The sequence below is a fragment of the Belonocnema kinseyi genome, chromosome 2 (assembly GCF_010883055.1).
Source record: "Belonocnema kinseyi isolate 2016_QV_RU_SX_M_011 chromosome 2, B_treatae_v1, whole genome shotgun sequence".
Classification (NCBI taxonomy): Eukaryota; Metazoa; Arthropoda; class Insecta; order Hymenoptera; family Cynipidae; genus Belonocnema; species Belonocnema kinseyi.
In genome coordinates this window covers 56230814-56249575 of record NC_046658.1, presented here as the reverse complement: position 1 = coordinate 56249575, position 18762 = coordinate 56230814, and the positions used below count along the sequence as shown (strand labels likewise).

At 34.1% G+C, this 18762-nt stretch overlaps 1 protein-coding gene across 1 annotated transcript in view; it reads right to left on the bottom strand.

Moving 5' to 3' along the window:
* LOC117182674 overlaps window positions 1-18762 on the bottom strand; it is a 107994-nt gene that overhangs the window by 7738 nt on the left and 81494 nt on the right. Inside the window, exons 13-18 of the mRNA XM_033375778.1 lie at window positions 17207-17526; window positions 11510-11763; window positions 10014-10206; window positions 9106-9478; window positions 8629-8981; window positions 2521-2751 (exon numbers count right to left, since the gene is read on the bottom strand). Of these exons, the coding sequence (XP_033231669.1) occupies window positions 2521-2751; window positions 8629-8981; window positions 9106-9478; window positions 10014-10206; window positions 11510-11763; window positions 17207-17526 (1724 nt within the window). The remainder of the gene's footprint in view (window positions 1-2520; window positions 2752-8628; window positions 8982-9105; window positions 9479-10013; window positions 10207-11509; window positions 11764-17206; window positions 17527-18762) is intronic.

Here is an 18762-nt window from a genome sequence, read left to right as displayed (position 1 = left end):
GGTACAGCACATAAAGTTGCAAATGGAAGAGACCCTCTTCTTAAAATGGTCAGGAATCACGAAGAAGTGGGCAAAGGAGCGTTTCTGTACAAAGCAGCGGAGAAGGCTGCTGAAACAATCGGACTTGACTTCAGTATTAAGGGTGAGCAAAATACATCAAATCTTATATATATCGAGTACTCACTCCTGAAAGCCCGGATTAAGAAAGCACAAGAGAAAAAACTTTCTTGAACAGCTCCTCGATAACAGGATGCACGGTATCTTCCACAAAAATGTGAAGGATCAGTCAATGTCTTGTGAGCTAACGTACTCTTTCCTTAAATCGCCCGGATTGAAGTCTGGTACAGAGAGTTTCATTTTTGCATGCCAGGACGGTGTCATATCCACCTTAACATACCGTCGCCACATTTTGAGCCAAGACATTCCCGATGATAGCTGCAGGGCGTGCCATGTACACCCCGAGTACATAATACTGGAACTTTATATTCTCGATAATTGTTTCTGTTGCTCACTCGAGGCCTGACATGGTTCTTCTTGACTTCGAGAAGCGAACCATGTTCGTTATCGAATTTTCAGCACCAGCTGACAAAAACATCATAACCAAGGAGAATGAAAAGAAAGAGAGGTATCGAGACCTTATAAGGGATTTGCAACGATTGTACCCGGAATATTCTGTTAAAATCATCGTCCTTATCATCGGCGCTCTTGGAGGTGCCAAGCTTTCACTTGCTAATGGCCTAAAAAGCATCCCTGCGTGTCAACAATATGCTAAAACACTTGCGAGAAAAATGCAGAAGGCGGTTGTCCTTGGATCGCTCCGTGTTCTTAGGGTGCACGAGGCTTTTGCTGGATCGTCGTATTGATTCCTTTACAGACTGTAACCACCTATCTCACGGTCGTGAGACGTAGTTGTGGCTGGAATTTTACCGCGATTTCGCTGGGAGCGGGTGTAATTTTCCAGGTTAGCACCCGCTCCCGGCGAAATCCTGCGGTTGTTCTTATGACAAATTTTAATTATATATACATACATACATACATACATACATATATATATATATATATATTTATATTGATTTGTTCATTTTATAAACAAATTATTTGAACAAATGTAAATAATAGGCAGTTGTGGATAAGAATAAAGCGTTTTTCATCGTATTTATGTTGAGATAACAGAACAATATCAGTAGTCTTGTATTTTAATAAGTCCCTTGTTTTTCATTCATTATTGACGAGGTAATTAGAAACAAACATAAGATAAGTGATTCTTAAAAATACCAGTTGCATTCAGCTACTACACCATATTGCCAGTGACTTATATGTGAATTTACTGAAATAATAGCTTAATTGGAAAAGCACCTGACCGGAAATCAGAAGTTTTGTGGTTCGATTCCCAATGGAGTGAAGATGTAGTAGGATCTCTTTTTTTCAAGAAATAACGTTAATTTAAAAAATATTATTTTCCATCTAGTCTTATTAAGACATTAAGCATTTTCTGTTATTGAAGATTCATAACTTGATCGATATTGTGTAGATTTTCTGCCTTCATGGTTTGGAGGGTTTATCTACTGTCGGGAAGGTATAATCTCTGATGATATAGCAGATAAATTAAAAAATTTTTAAATAATTACTTGTACCATTAACACCTATCTAAAAATTAGCGTTATTTTCTTGAATTAAGAGTTCTTATTCTGATCCCTCTAATAGCTTAATTGGAAAAGCACCTGACCGAAAATCATAAGATTTGTGGTTCGATTCCCAATGGAGTGAAGATGGGGTAGGATCTCTTTTTTTCAAGAAGTAATTTTAATTTGAAATGATTTGTTTATAAAATAAGCAAATATTAATTCATGGCGAAATTTGTTCAGAAAACATCATTGGCAATATAATTTCAGCAAGGTCAGAAGAAAAAATGATTTATTGTCGCTTGAAAACACTTAAAATGAACATTTGTTTATATAAATTGTTTTTGAAATAAACAAGTATTGATGGGTGGCAAATAATTTTTCAGAAAAAGTAATTATCAATATAATTTTTCTAAGAACAGAAGAAACAACGGTTTCTTTTCACTTAAAATCGCCCGAAATGTGCATTTATTCTTATAACTTGTTTATTGAATAAACAAATATTAATAGGTTGCAATATTTTTTCAGAAAACATCATGGGAAATATAATGAAAGTAAAGTCAGAAGCAAAAACGATTTCTTTTTGCTTGAAAACGCCCAAATGGGCATTCGTTTATATCATTTCTTTATAAAATAAACAAATATTATAAAATAAACAAATAAAATTTAATCTTAAATTTTTATGTCCACGTATCATCCTAACCAATCAACATTTTCGGAAAATTTGTTTCCTGATTAAAAAAAAAAATAATATATATATATATAAAATCGGTACATAATTGCGTTCTAAATGTCCTTTTAAACCTCGTCTTCCGATTTCACTCAAATGTGCGATATGCCGACGAGCCAAATTCCAGTCAGCGGCAGCGCAGCCGTCTAATATTTATATATAATATACCTGATACGACTTTGTCAAGATAAGGCATTGTATGAATGTCCTCAAAAGACAAATGATGACCAGCTAACTTGTCATTAATTTCTTGCCGTAGCTTATCTTGGACGTCAGGGTTTAATGCCAATTCATGAAGGCAGTAAGTAGAGGTTGAAGACGAAGTTTCAAATCCAGCTATGAAGAAAACAAAGGCTTGTGCGCAGGCTACTGAAATACTGATCTTTTCAGTATTTCTCACTGAAAATAATTTATTTGCTTTATTGACATATAAAAATTTCATTAAATAGCACTGTAAAAATACACTTATAAGCTATATAAAAATATAACAACATATTTTACTCGACAACAGTGACAACTACTGCTCTCATTTAGAAAAACACCGTTAACTACATTTCGGAAAAGTCCCTGGAGCAGCCTACAGCTAACTGCGTTCAGGTGACTTATCCGATTGGCAGTTAACGGTATTCTTTCAAATCACGACCGACTATATGTCAGGAGGTCATTGATTTACCCATATACTCCATCTATTAGCGAATCATTTAGAGATTCCCGCGTGGAAAAGTTTCAATGGGTGAACCATGGGTCAACACAGGCAATGGGGTAAGCGTGGGTTAAGCATGGGGGAAGCGTGGGGTAAGCGTGGCTCAAGATGGGTCAATGTTCACCCACGGTCCTCCCATGGTCGTCCCATGGTTATGGACAATGGGTCAAGCATGGCTAATGGCCCCTCTCCCATGCTTCGCCCACGGTAGAACGTGTTTTGGGTTGAATTAACCTTAGGCAAAATTTTCGAAGATGGACTTAATCTCCTTCATTTTTCCCACTTTTTAGAAAGGATTTGTGGAAAAAAAGTTTATTTTATTGGACTTTACGAAATTTTCAACAAACAACATCATCCAATCAATAATGCATGGGTCATGGCTCAATGGTAGCAGAGCGCAAACCTTACTCTTGCCGTCGTTCAAAACGTCATCAACGAGAACTTTTAGAACATTTAAACTGCGGTAACAGTCAAAATAACTACCAATGGTGAGTCGACGACCCTGGTGCACCGAGTCGTGTACCAGGTTGTCTTAGCTTAGCACGTATTCTAAGAGAACATTTTTAAAATTTACATAGTTAGAACAGCGAAAATAACTCAAAATTTTGTGTCGACGATCCGAGTACACCGGATCGAGCACCAGGTAGTATAATAGGTATTCTACGAGAACTTTTAAAAAATTTAAAATTTGTGAATAACGAAAACAATATCAAATGGTGAGGCGACGGCCCCGGTGCACCAGATCATGCAACAGGTAGGTTAGTACGTATTCTAATGAAACTTTTTCAAAATTTAAATTATTCCAACAGCGAAAATAACTCAAAATTGTGTGTCGACAATCCAAGTACACCGGATCGAGCACCAGGTAGTATAATTACCAGGTAGTATATATTCTACGAGAACTTTTGAAAAATTTAAATTTTGTGAATAACGAAAACAATATCAAATAGTGCGGCGACGACCCCGGTGCACCAGATCATGCACCAGCTCGCTTGGCAGATATTCTAAGAGAATCTATTCAAAATTTAAATTGTCCCAACATTCTACAAGAACTTTTAAAAAAATTTTTAATGTTCCAACAGCCGAAATAACTAAAAATTGTGTTTGGATGATCCGGATACACCGGATCAAGCACCAGGTAGTATAATACGTATTCTAAGTGAAATGTTTAAAAATTCAAATTTTGTGTATAAAGAAAATAATTTCAAATGGCGAGTCGACGACCCGGGTGCACCGCGTCGCGCATTAGGTAGTTTAGAACGTATTCCACGAGTACTTTTTCAAAATTTAACTTGTTCCAACGGGGAAAATACCTTAAAATTGTGTGTCGACGATCCGAGTGCACCGGATCGAGCACCAGGTGCTATAATACGTTTTCTACGCGAAATTTCTAAAAATTTAAATTTTGTGAATAACGAAAACAATATAAAATGGCGGGGCGACAATCCGGGTGCACCAGATCATGCACTAAGTAGTATGATACGTATTCTATGAGAACTTTTGGTGAGTCGAAGACCAGGATACAATAGGTAATGCAACAGGTAATTTAGCACGTATTCTACGAGAACTTTTTCAAAATTTAAAGTGCTCTGACAACCAAAACAACTAAAAACTGTGAGTCGACGATCTGGGTACACCGAATCGAGCACCAGCTAGTATAATACGTATTCTAAATGATGAGTTGACGACCCGGGTGCAACGGGTCGCACATCATGTAGTTTAGCACGTATTCTAAAAGAAATTTAAAAATATTTATATTGCTTCAATAGCAAAATAACTGAAAATTGTGAGTCGAATATCCTAGTGAACCGGGACGTGCACCAGGTGGTTTAGCACGTATTCTACAAGAACTTTTTCAAAATTAAAATTATTTCAACAGACAAAATAACATTCAATAGTACGCTGACGATCCTTGTGGACCCATTCGCGCAGAAAGTAGCTTAGCACGTATTATACAAAAACTGTTTTGAAATTTCAATTATTCCAACATCCAAAATAACTAGTAATACTAAGCCGGCGATCCGTGCGGACTGAATCGCGCATCAGGTAGCTTAGCACGTATTATACAAAAACTGTTTTGGAATTTCAATTATTCCAACATCCAAAATAACTTGTAATACTAAGCCGGCGATCCGTGCGGACTGAATCGCACATCAGGTAGCTTAGCACGTATTATACAAAAACTGTTTTGGAATTTCAATTATTCCAACATCCAAAATAACTTGTAATACTAAGCCGACGATCCGTGAGGACCGGATCGCGCACCAGATAGCTTAGCACGTATTTATCAAAAATATTTTCAAAATTTAAATTGTTCAAACAGACAAAATAACTATCGGATTGTGTAGATATTAGAAATAAATACAAAATAACTGCGTGAGTGACGTTTTGAACGACTTAATGCACGATAATACGTATAATACGTGCTAAACTACCTGCAGCACGACCCGGAGCACTGAGGTTGTCGACTCGCCATTAGTAGGTATTTTTGCAGTTGGCATAATTTAAATTTTGAAAAAGTTCTCGTAGAATACGTGTTAAACTACCTGGTGCGCGATTCAGTGCACCGAGGTCGTCGATACCCAATTTTTATTTATTTTGGCCTTTGAAAAAATTTTAATTTTGAAAAAGTTGTCGTAGAATACGTGCTAAGCTACCTGGTGCATGGTCTGGTGCATAGGGGTCGTCGCCTCACCATTTGATATTGTTTGAGTTATTCACGAAATCGTCGATTTTGTGTTCGTCGAAACACAATTTTTAGTTATTTTGGCTGTTGGAACATTTTAAATTTTGAAAAAGTTCTCGTAGAATATGTGATAAACTACCTGGTGAGCGACTCGGTGCACTCGGGTCGTCGATTCACTATTGTTAGTTATTTTGGCTTTGAGCACAGTTTAAATGTTCTAAAAGTTCTCATAGATGAGGTCGTGAACTACGGGGTGAACGATCCGATGCACCTTGGTAGTGAACTTACTATGTAGAGATATGTCGGTTATTGGCATGTTTTTTTGAGTAATTATTCACGGGCAAGAGCAAGGATTGCGCTATGCTACCATTGAGCCGTGACCCATGAATTATTGATTGGATGATGTTGCTTTTTGAAAATTTCGTTAGTCCAATAAAAAAATATATATTTTTCCACAAATCCTTTCTAAAAAGTGGGAAAAATGTAGCAGATTGTGTCCACCTTCGAAAATTGTGCCAAAGTTCAATTAAATCCAAATCGCGTTCTACCCTGGACGAAGCATAAGAGAGGGGCCATTAGCCATGCTTGACCATTGTTTATAACCATGGGACGACCGTGGAAGGACCGTGGGTGAACATTGACCCATCTTGAGCCACGCTTACCCCACGCTTCCATCATGCTTAACCTACGCTTAACCCATGCTTAACCTACGCTTACGCCATTGTTGTCCATGGTTCACCCATTGAAACTTTCCCACGCGGGTTGGAATACATCGTCTGATACATCTACATCAGATCACAGGCACATATGCTTTTCACTTAAAGCTGACAAGTTTGATCCCTGTCGCATTTCATGCACTTTTCTGTAGAGTTGTACCCTATTTTGTTCATGTGATAGTTCCGGAATTTGGGCCCTGTAAACATATAAACCAAACCCAGGATTTACCTAACTCTGTTTATCCTATACGTATAGCCCAGGATGGCTTTCACATGTCGAAAAACCTCGGTTCACTTCTAATATTCTTGTTGCTTGTCTAGATCCAACTTTTAACTGCCATCAAGATGCAGGATAAGGATAATTCCAGTATTAGTTCTGCTCCTACGTATTCACATTAGCGCCGCCTTTCGCCAACTGATCGATATTTTTGTTGTCCTTAAGCCCTGAATATAGAAACTAATATGAGGGCCACTGTTTTTTCGCGTAAGTTGCTTTAAATGCCTTTTTGCATTTCCAAACCAGGTCTGATGTTATGTTTCGTTTATTAACTGCAGTTAATGTCTCTTAGCTTTCGCGGCAGATGGTATTTAGCCTACCGGCAGCGTTTTCTTCTAATAATGTCGCAGTATAGCGAAGGACGGCAAGGATCTCCATCTGAAAATCGCTGGCATGCTGACCAAGCAAGATATCTATCCCCTTTCCCAAGCTGTAATAGATTCCTGCTCTTGACGCTCCCGCTTCTCTGGAGCCGTCTGTTTATTAGATTTCCCCTTAAAGCAGCGAGTTACAATTTTCTTCACACATATGGCTGCTTGCAATGCAGACGCGAAAAGTCTTCTTGAAGTTGCAGCCTTTTATTATTTAATCTTGCGTTACTTCTAGAATCGGCAGTGTGCTGATGTCACTTAGGATCCTAGTATATCTAGTTTCCAAAGTCGATTTCTTTGCTCTTTCCAGTCGGCCCATCGCGTGTGCCTCCCTGGTGGTTATCGCGACATTTAGGAGTTATTTGTCTAACAACGTTTCCAAATGAGCCTCCTGACTAGGAACAAAAATTCATTTGCGTATCCCTGGGTATAATAATCTTCTTCACTTAGCCTACGAAGGATACCATTAGGCCTTTGCTCTATCTGAGTTCGAGGCGCCATCGACGTATCATGCTTCATATTCTACTCGCTCAGGTCTGGCACACCATCTCAGCATGGAGCTGCCATGCCAGCATAGAGCGCAGTTCACTTCAATGCCGATCGCACCTTTTTAGGGCAATGCTTTCTCTAAATAGTTTCGTTAGTAGGACTACAACGAAATCTATGCCCTTTTGTTAAAGTACAGGATACAGGCCATTCGCCCCTGTTGATTTAAAGGGGCAAAAGGACCTAACGTTGCATTCCACCGTCTTGATATTAACGACTTTAACGGCGACATTTCAGTCTGGTTTGGGGTTGCTGAAAACCCGGGCTGTGGACTTCCAACAGGTGCTTTAGTGTTGCGTTTGCATCTTCGGTAAACTCTGCATTATAGAGCTTCATGAGCCCGAGGCAAGCTTCTTAATTTTTTGCCAGGATGTTGTTGAACTTGGTTGTGTCTGGAATGTTCTTTAATTCCTCGTGGAAACCCCTCCAATCTTCCTGTTTATAAATTCTTATACATTCATTTTATTCATACTGAGCCGCCTTATAGCTGTTCCAGTCCGACGGCAATTTAGTTCTGTTTGCCCTATTGCACAACGCTTTAGTCTGTTCGAGGAGTTTCACCAGGTGGGTGTGTCACCCTTCTGCTCTTTTCCTATACTTAATTTACTTATAAAGCAATTGTTCTCATATGATATCTGACCACATCAGCTCTCCTTAGAAAATACGCAGCGTGCTCTAAATCATCTATGTTACTGTAGCTTGTGAGGAACTCCAAAATCCTACCTTGAAGCTCCTTTTTTATGAGTCCAAAAGTGTATTCCTGAGGTTTATGATATTTAAAACCGCCGGTTTCACTAGGGCTAAACGAAACAAGATATATTTGTGGTCTAAGAGAGACTTCTCATCGGAGAATTTCCAGCTCACTAACCTGCTCCTCAGTTATTTCGATATATAAATTTGAAGTTTAGCAAAAATAAAATTTATGCTTGCCTGACTTAAGCCTACATATACGTAAATGTTACAGAATTTTCTATTACCGTTTTTTGGTCCATTCTTTGGCTCATCAGTTACAATTCCCTCATCATCTTTAACTTTTCCGTGATCCATGAGCTGAATCAATAGATTTAGAAAATCTGTTCTTTTTTCATGATTAGATCTTCTATATGATATTACGTCTTTGAAGACCGTGCTGAAAAATAATGAAGCATCTTTAGGAATGAAGGGTATTCTGAGAATGTCCAACATTTTTGAGAAGAAAAGTGCAAGGGACATTTTCACGGGATTTGTATCTATTGCTTTTTTCCCGTATACACGAAACTCTGCAATTGGATTTTTCAAACTATTGCATTCGACTCCAAATGCAATTGATGCAATCATATCCGTCGTATATCTGCATAAAAATAATATTATTAAAGGAAATCGCTTAAAACTATTTGAAACAAGACATTTACTGCATTACAATTTGTTACAGCGCAATAAATTCTCAATCATACATAGACGAACTTGTATCTTACCTGCTTAACAGATCCTTGACTTCAACTATGCTAGAATTATCAAGAGAAGTATCCAAAGCTTTTTTAAGGTCTTCTGCAACTTTTTGTACTAAGGGAAACATTTCTTTCATTTTCCCAGACGTGAATGTGGGTGAAAGTTTTGATCTAAGAAATTTCCATTCTTCGCCAGGCATAAAGAACAAATGTCCCGATAAGGGATCAACAGCGTTGTTATAATACAAACCGCGATCATGAAAATGAGCAAAATCTTTTATCATGATCAGACGAATCAAATCAGGATTGTTAATTATCAAGTGGGGTACGTGGAACATATACAAGCCATGAAAAGAATAATTTGATTTGAAACTTTCATAACTCTGCTGGACGAGTGTTCCTTCAAATAAAAAGAAATTATTGGTTTAGTATGGAAAATCATAATTTTTCAATAATATTAATAAATTATAAGCACAGTAAAAAAAGCATCAATTTTGTTGCAGAGCATTTTGCTCCAGCGATCATTTGACCGTCGAGATCATATACGATGTCATAACATAACCTCAAAATTGTAACTAACCGCATGCAAGTGACAACTGCACTTTACATGTGATATTTTCTAATGTCATATTTCGTTAATTTTTTTACTTTTCAAGCACACTGCACACTTAAAAAGTACAAAAAGCTTGCATATGAGCTTAGGTACTTGGGAATGTCAGAAATTTTGGTTTGACTCCATACATGATCCTGAATCAGATCATTATGATCTCGAAAGTCGATAATGTATTTCAGCCGATCAAAATGCTCTTAATTTCAGTATCATTTTTGTCGCATATAAAAATGATATTAAGTTTGGTATCATTTTGAACAGTTTTCTTTTTTGTGAACTATCGCAAAGATATAATTTTCTTGAAATATTTATTTTTTTACTATACCAATGCACACTTTTCCAAGCACTACAGGCAAAATATTCCCGGTGGGTACTATAGGTGTTTCGTGTGGTACACCATGCTTTTTCCAATAATTGAAAATCACAAATTTCATATATAAGTAAATCCCAAAGACGAATGTGGTACACCAAAATAATTTGGATTGAAGTATATGCTCTATTGACTCCAACATGATGATCTAAAAAATTATATTTTAAACAGGAAATTACTGAAAAATCAAATGAACGAACTGAATTATATTCGAAAAAAGTAATTTTTGTTTCTGAAACAGCCAGTTATATCCCCGACTTAAGGATTGTTACATCTTGAAATAAGCTATATGTGACTTCGCGAGATTCAAATGTGATACAAATCGAAACTTGGCATGGAATTTGTCTGTTAGAATGAAATGCGGATAAATTATGCAATTTCGAATCTAACTTTTGGAACAGTGTTACAATTTAAAAACAACTACTAATTTCATATCCGCTTATTTTTTGTTTGTTAATTAGGCCTTTTTGATTTTCATAATTTTCACGTGATTTTAGGAATAAGTGAATCATTTTAAACCTACGTTAAAATTATTCGTATTTAATTAGCGATATAAAAACGTGATTCATGAATAATAATACACTAATGAAAAAAATTAAAGTGTTAAAGAAATTTTCTGAATTTGCGGTGATTTTTCAGAATGCTGTATCTCAGTGAAAAATGGTTGTATTAAGGTCTTAAAAAAAGCATCTTGCAGATTTGAGTTTCTAGTTTTCAGATCTTTCGGCCAAAAAATTCAGAATTACATGTTCCGCGAAATTTTAACAAGATGTGTGAGAAAAAAATTTGAAAGTATTTTTTTGTTTACGAGCTTAAAAAAATTTGTTGCAACTTAGCTATGGTATAGACCGGATTTTTTTAAAACCACCGTACGACCATTTTTCACTGAGATATCGAACTTTAAATCAAAAGGCAACCTTTTGTATTTGGTCGACGATATCTCAGCTACCAATGGTCGCCCAGAATATTTAAGGTTAGTTCTGAAAACTGGAATAAATTTTTTATAAGATTCTGCTACGAGCTTGGATAAAAAATTGGTTTTATGACGTAAATTTGAAAAAACAGGAAAAAAGGGTAATTTATGGTTTTTCAGAGCATCAACGGCTCATTTTCAAATCTTCATGAAAAAGCTAATGTTGGGTATGACTTTTACAGTTGAATAACCTACAGAACCCTGCGAAGTTACATTTCGATCTAACGAACGGTTTCCTTGTTGCAAACGGTCAAACTGTTAACGAAATTAAAGGGTCACGTTTGTTGCGCTTGAACATGTCCTAATCACGACTAAAATAAAAAATTTCAAAGTTTTCCCCTATTTTTTTTCGCAAATACCGCTAAAATTTACGAAAAAATGTTTGTTCCACAATTTATATTTCAAAATTTGAAATTTTCTTTAAGGCTTTTCAAACTTGAAAAATTTTTATTTTAACTACCGCCGTAATTAGCGTTACCCAAAGCGTACCACTCTCTATCTTTTTGTGTGTGTATCTGTCTGTTAGACCGTGTTGATGCATCGTGCAATGTGGGGCTGCGGGATTGTGTTCCAAATTTGCTGAAGTGCGCGCTCCAATCCATCCAAACGTGTTCGATTTGGTGGCGGTTAGGGCTAATTGCAGGATGCTGGAGAGGATGCTGGAGCAATGCGATGCTGCACTGCTAAAAAAACCGCTTATAGTAATCACAACCCTGTCAGCCGGTGCATTACCTTGAATGAAAATGAATGCTATTTGTCTTTCTCTTCTAGGCAGCACAATCGGCGACAAAATTTCGTTGATCTAGCGCCTAGCATTTAAATATCCCTGAATGATTACCAGGGGTGTCCTCCAGGTCCGCGAAATGCTACCCCATATCATCACCGATCCGCCGTTGTAGGCGACGACCAGGCGCACAAAGTTTTGGGCAAAATGTTCCTCTCGACGGGGCCAAAGAAGGGGACGTTGGTCGTTACCATTAAGGCCAACTCGGGACTCGTCGCTGAACCAAACAGTACCCTACTGCCCCAAGTTCCAGTTCATGTGTTCGTTGGCATACCTTAAACGGGCTTGGGAATGCCTTCGTGTTAACATTGGTACACGATCTTGATATCTTGAACTTTCACGAAGACGGTTTCTTACCGTTCCAGCGGAGATGTTTTGGGCTTATCGTCGTCGTCCTCGTTGTCGCTGTCGTCGTTGTTGTTGTCGAATCGGGAAATGCTGCGCAACGACGTTGACGTGAACAAAAGATTCAGGACGAACATGTCGAATGATCGCTCGATCATCCTAAAGAGCACTTACTCGATGGCGACTTTGCCCTGTCCGTCGATTGTATTCAGCGATTTCGAAGTACCGTACATACAATCGGGATATTATGGACCGGGTAACGCGCATACGATAAGCAACTTCACGACGGGTGTATCCCTCTTCAACAAGAGTCACTGAACGAGCAACTTCCGGCTCTGACAAGTGACGCATTGGCATGATGAAAAATAAAAATGAAATACGAGTATATAAAATCTGATCGCTATGCAGGCAAATTCTCATCGCGCCCTAGGCGCGCGGCTCGCTTCGCTCTCGATTCTGTATGTACCTCGCGCTATGCGCTCGGTCTTTATATTTTCGCACATTCTTGCGCAAACCTTTTAAAATTAAGACACAAAACATCCACCAGTGTAATTTTGTGACTGTAAACTCTCTTTTGTTAAAAGAGCTTAGGTCGAGAGTTTGGGCGCACATGCGGCTCGTACTTTAAAATAAATTTATTCATATTATGCAAATCAGATTCAATGTTCCATGATATAACCTACAAGTATATAATTAATTTATGTTACTTATATTTAAGGTACTAAATTTGAATACTTATTAAATTTAATATTCGAATAAAAATTCAGATTATATCAATTAGTCATTTTACAAAATAATAAGCATTAAACTACAATTATCACTAAAACCTTTAAATAATGTTTAGTTTATATATATTTTTATATTTGAACTTTCATTTCTACAATGTTTCTTTGTTAATAAACTGAAACTGAAACTAAGTCCAGAAAATGTGACTTTTTGTAAAATCAGTTGATAATTGATTAATGATTTCACAACATACAAAGCATTACACAATTATTTTCTTTAAAACATTTAAATAATGTTTACATTGTATTGGCATTTAAATTTAAAACAGCATTTTCTATACCTAATTTATTGATAACCTGTCTAAATAAATTTAAAAAAAATTAAAATAGGTGTACATATTATTAAGAAAATTGAATTTTAATACTCATTACACAAAATCGGAAGCACCATAAAAAATTATGTAATTGTAATAAAAGTATTTAAAAGAAAAAAAAAACTTCTTTATGAAACCAATAGCTAATGCTTAATTACATAATAGAGGAGGGAATAACATATTTATATCGCTTAATATAAAACAATGTAAATACAATTTTTATGCACTTTGATATTTTATTTTTTATTATTAAATTTAATTTTTTGTGTCTCAATATTATTAAACTTGATGATTTCACAATATATCTATTAATTTAATAATCTTTTACATTATTTAAAAAATTATATTTCAAGATAAACTTTAAATAATTATTCCTGTAACATTGAATAAACCAATTAAAAATTTACTCAAATCATATTTATAAATTTGTAAATAATTTTTAAATATGAAATCTGAATATAATATTATAATAAAAAATTAATAGCATGTATAACATAATATTATTAAGCTTTATAATTTGCAAATATGAAAATCATATAAAATATTATTATAACTAAAACGTGAAAAAAATTGTTCATGACTCAATTATGTAAAATTTAAAATAAATATAACTTCAATATTAAATAGTAAGTAAATTTTGATTAGATAACATTTGAATAAGAATTGTAAATTATTTAATTTTAATATAAAAATAATAGCTTTTTTACCATTAAATCGTTAACATAATTAAATCACAGAAATAATAAATTTACTTAATTCTAATTTAGCTTATGATTCATTTATTATTTAATACAATTTTTAATTATAATTTATATCATAATATTATTAAATCTCATGATTTTGCAATATATGTATGAATTTAATAATTTTCCATATAATTAAAAAAATAGATTTTGAGATAAACTTTAAATTATTAAATTAAATTAATTAATATATTAAATTATTAAATTATTAAATTATTAAATAAAGCAACTGAAAATGTATTAAAATTATATTTAATTTTAATTTTGTTAATAATTTGAAAATATCAAATATGAATATAATGTTATTATAAAAATTATTAGCATGTATAACATAATACTATGAAGCTTTATAATTTGCAAATATAAAAATCATGAAAATATTATTATAACCACAACGTGAAAACAACATTCTTGTTAATGATTCAATTATGTAAAATTTATCATTAATATAGCTCCAATATTAAATAGTAAGTAAATTTTGATTAGATATTATATTAAAATGAAAATACGTTATTATTTAATTTTAATATCAAAATAATAAGTTACTTTTATCATTATATCATTAACATTATTAAAACATTGAAATAATAAATTTATTTAATTATAATTTAGTTTACGATAACTCTATGTTCTAATAAAACTTTTACTAATAATTTATATCACAATATTTTAAACTGAATGATTTCACAATATATGTATTAATTTAATACTCTTTTATATAATAAAAAAATTAGATATTAAGATAAACTTTAAATAATTATTTCTGTAACATTAAATAACCCAATCAAAAATGTATTAAAAGTATAATTACTTTTTAAATAATGTAAAAATATCCCGTGTAAAAATCTTAATGGGGTATTGTTGAGGGTCTGGTGGGGTTTCTCTATATTTATTACGGTTCGCATGGGGAAAATTGTTAGGGGCCGTCAAAGGAAATTTTTTGAGGCCTGTAACAAGAATCCTTATTATTTCCCAATTAATGTTAGGGGCCCTCGTTAGGGCCCCAATAGGGCCTTTTGTGCAAGTAAATGACGTTCATGTTCTTTTTATGGACAAAATTTGTCCGATGTTATTGTTAAGTGACGTATTTATTTATAGGTTAGGTCCAGATTTTTGAATTTATATGCACTATTCCATGAAATTGATAGTTCCAGGTATCTGCAAAGTTGATAGTAATAAAAAAAATACAATTTATCTACCAAAAGAAATTACGAATACTGTTTTAATATGATAAAAATGTATGAAAAAAGGATTTTCATGAACACATTTTCAAGCTTCTTCACATTCTTTAAAAATAGGTTCTCTTTTCTCTTTATTAAAATAATTGAATAAAATGCTTTTAGATGATACGCACAAATAATATACAGTTCACAATGGCCTAACCTATAAACGTCATTCACAACCTTCTTTTTTTGCTAATCTGCTAAAAGGTTTATTTTAACCTGTATACTCACCACTATCAATTTAACACGAGAACAATAATTCACTAAAATTTTAATCGATTTCCAAAAATAGTCCAAAATTTTCAAAAAATGGTCCAAAAGTTTGTATTGCGTGGTGCACAGTTAGAACGAATGAGTTAGCATGTCAGATTTTTCCATTTCTTTTTCGTATTGAGAAAAAATTTTTTGATCACGCAAATTATTTAGGGTCTAAAGCGATCCTGCGCAGGGCGACAATAGGGGGCTTATTATGGAAGACCTCTCAATTAAAAGGGTTGTCATATTCGGACCATAATAGGTCCTGATGGGAGCCCTAATAAAGGTAAGCTGTTGGGGCCTCTGACAAAGCCCCAATATTATTAGGGATTATAAGGGCAATTTCTACACGTGATCAAAGATGAACATAATATTTTTATAAAAAATTATTAGCATGTATAACATATTATTATTAAGCTTTATAATTTGCAAATATAAAAATCTGAAAAATATTATTATATTATTATAAATAAAACGTGAATAAAAATTTTTTTTAATGATTTAATTATTTAAAAATAAGAATTAATATAGCTCCAATATTAAATAGTAAGTAAATTTAGATTAGATAACATTAAAATAAAAATTCGATAATATATAATTTTAACATAAAAATAATAAGTTATTTTTACCATTAAATTAATAATATAATTAAAATCTGAAAATAATATATAATTCTAATTTAGTTTATTATAACTTTATGTGTAAAGAAAATTTTTCTTTGTAATTTATTTAATAATATTATCAAATTTATAATCATTATAATTTGTATTATTGAATACATCAATTAAAAATTCATTGAAATTTTATTTTATTTAAAATTTCTAAATAATTTTAACATATAAAATATGATTATGTAAGGTTATTACGAAAAATTATTATTATGTATACAATATCATCATTAAACTTTATAATTTGCAAATATAGAAATCATTAAAATATGTGACTGTATCAAAATTATTGAAAGTTTAAAGAAATGCATTGTACATGTATTAACAAAATGAATCACAACTTACCATAATGAAATACGAAATCAATTTATGTGATATAATAAAATTGTTATACAAGTAAATTATATAATTTATATATTACGCCTTATGATAATGCAGAACATTAAAAAATTAAAAATTCGAAATAAAATAAATTCTAAGTATATTAATATATTAATGTATTAATAATGGGAAATTGAGTTTGACTGAGAATCGTATGTATGAAAACAATTTGGTGAAAAATATCTTCAATAATTTTATGTAACAATTTAAGAATGATGAGCAAAAATGTAAATATTATGCATAATAATAATTCATTACAAAATAACAGATGCTATTGAAAGTGAAAATAAACAGATACAAATCGAAATAATTATCTACGATCGGTAAAAGTAAAAATTTAGTTTTTTCGTTTGATTATTTTTATAGGTTTAAGAAAGAGGTCGCCATAAACTATGTGAATGAAGAATAAACCAGGTGATTGAAGAAAAAGTTCATCATGTAAGAAACTCTTCTCCATGTGCAACTAATGGATGTCCGATAACTTGCCGTCGGATAAGTGTACAGTCCCCTTAAAACGTCGTCACACGTACAGCACGCATACTAATCGTGGTTCTCCCACTACGTGTGCTATTTTGTAAATGATTCGCGCCCATGATTCACGCATGCGCGCACCTAATATCGTGCTACTAGAGGGGGTTTCCGATAAGTCCGCAATTCCTGGAATTTTCCGCTCCTACAGTCCTGAAGTTGGACAGTTATCGGATTTATACTGTACTTGGTGAATCCAGATTGTTGTCCAAGTATCATAGAGAGAATTTTGGAGTCTCCGTATAATCGCCACTGATGTTCTTCATACATAATTTTTTTCAGAACCATTTCAAAGTTTAAATACTCTTCTTTTAGTACAGTTGAATGTGCTAATGGTACATGAGCGTATTTGTTTGTATTGTGAAGTAGGACTGCCTTCAGGCTGCGCTTTGATGAATCAATCAACATATTCCTACTTTTTAACTTCGAAGCAATAAATTTAGCTTGTTCCTTTAAAATACCAGCTTTTCTGAATAGATCATTAAGATTTTTTTGATCAAATTTTTTCGTAGGTCTCTCTTCACTGAAAGGGATGAATTCCTCTTCGCTGTCGGAAGAATACATGTCTTTAGTCTCATCGGAGTCGCTTCAAGTCGTCTCATCTAATATGCTTTCACACGTTTCATTTTTTCTACCATGACCAGGATTCCTAACTTTTTTTTTAAATTTACGTCAAATTGCAGTGCATTAGATCCTTTAGTGAAGCTCGCTCGTGACTCGTTATCTTCTAGGCCTTCTAAAGTCGTCTTTTTTGGAAGCTGAACGCTTGTAACCATATTGTCGACGTTGTAAACTTTAGTTTGCTCTTATCCTTATTTGTTTCGAAACGACTGACCATGTTGTTGCACGTGTTACAGTTTACATAAGGAACCAAATTTTCATGATGTTGTGAAAATTCAATTTCAAAGCATGTTCTGTATGGATTGCTGGACGTACCAGCACAGTTTATTGAAGGTTGAACGTTATCCATAAAAAACATATGACACCGCACGCTAGGAATCCTGTCCCGATCGCAGGTGAGTCCACCGTCTTAGGGGTGGTAACTCTCATACCTCCCCAGACCAAAGTATGAGAGCTTTCTGACTTTGACAAGGAAAATGTTAACTCGTCGTCGGACACACTACGGCATCATCCTTACATCCTAGCACTTCGTTACTATGAAGGGCTGGGCCGGACGAATCATTCTACACTTACTATTTTCAAGGCTGTTGTCATCGTGGCGAACACTTCGCAGCAGTAGGTTTTTGACAGTAATGGTACCGAGTTTATAGATTCATCTATGATATACCGCTTACATCCATCCTGATACAATGTGTGTTAAATAAGGATACCGGTAATGAACTGTCAAATTATATCCTTTCTTGAGCTCAAGGTTAAACTCACATAAAAATTGAGGACCGCGGTACCCGACAGCAGACACCATTAATCTTTTGCACAGCAAATTAGGCACGTGCTTTAACCATTATTCTGATGATTCGTGTTCCATTTAAAACCGCAGTCCTAGTTGTTGTGCATACGTGTCACGTCATTTATGAGAATAAGTGGTGGGGAAAGGATGCATATAAGCTACTAGCTGCGCACAGGAGCTTTAAGCACCTATGCAGAGTACAACATTACAGTGTTACCCTTGTGTAATCTGTTCGGATTACCAATTACTAATTTTTTTATCATTTCAGATTAGGCTGAAAATATTTGCTTTGACCAC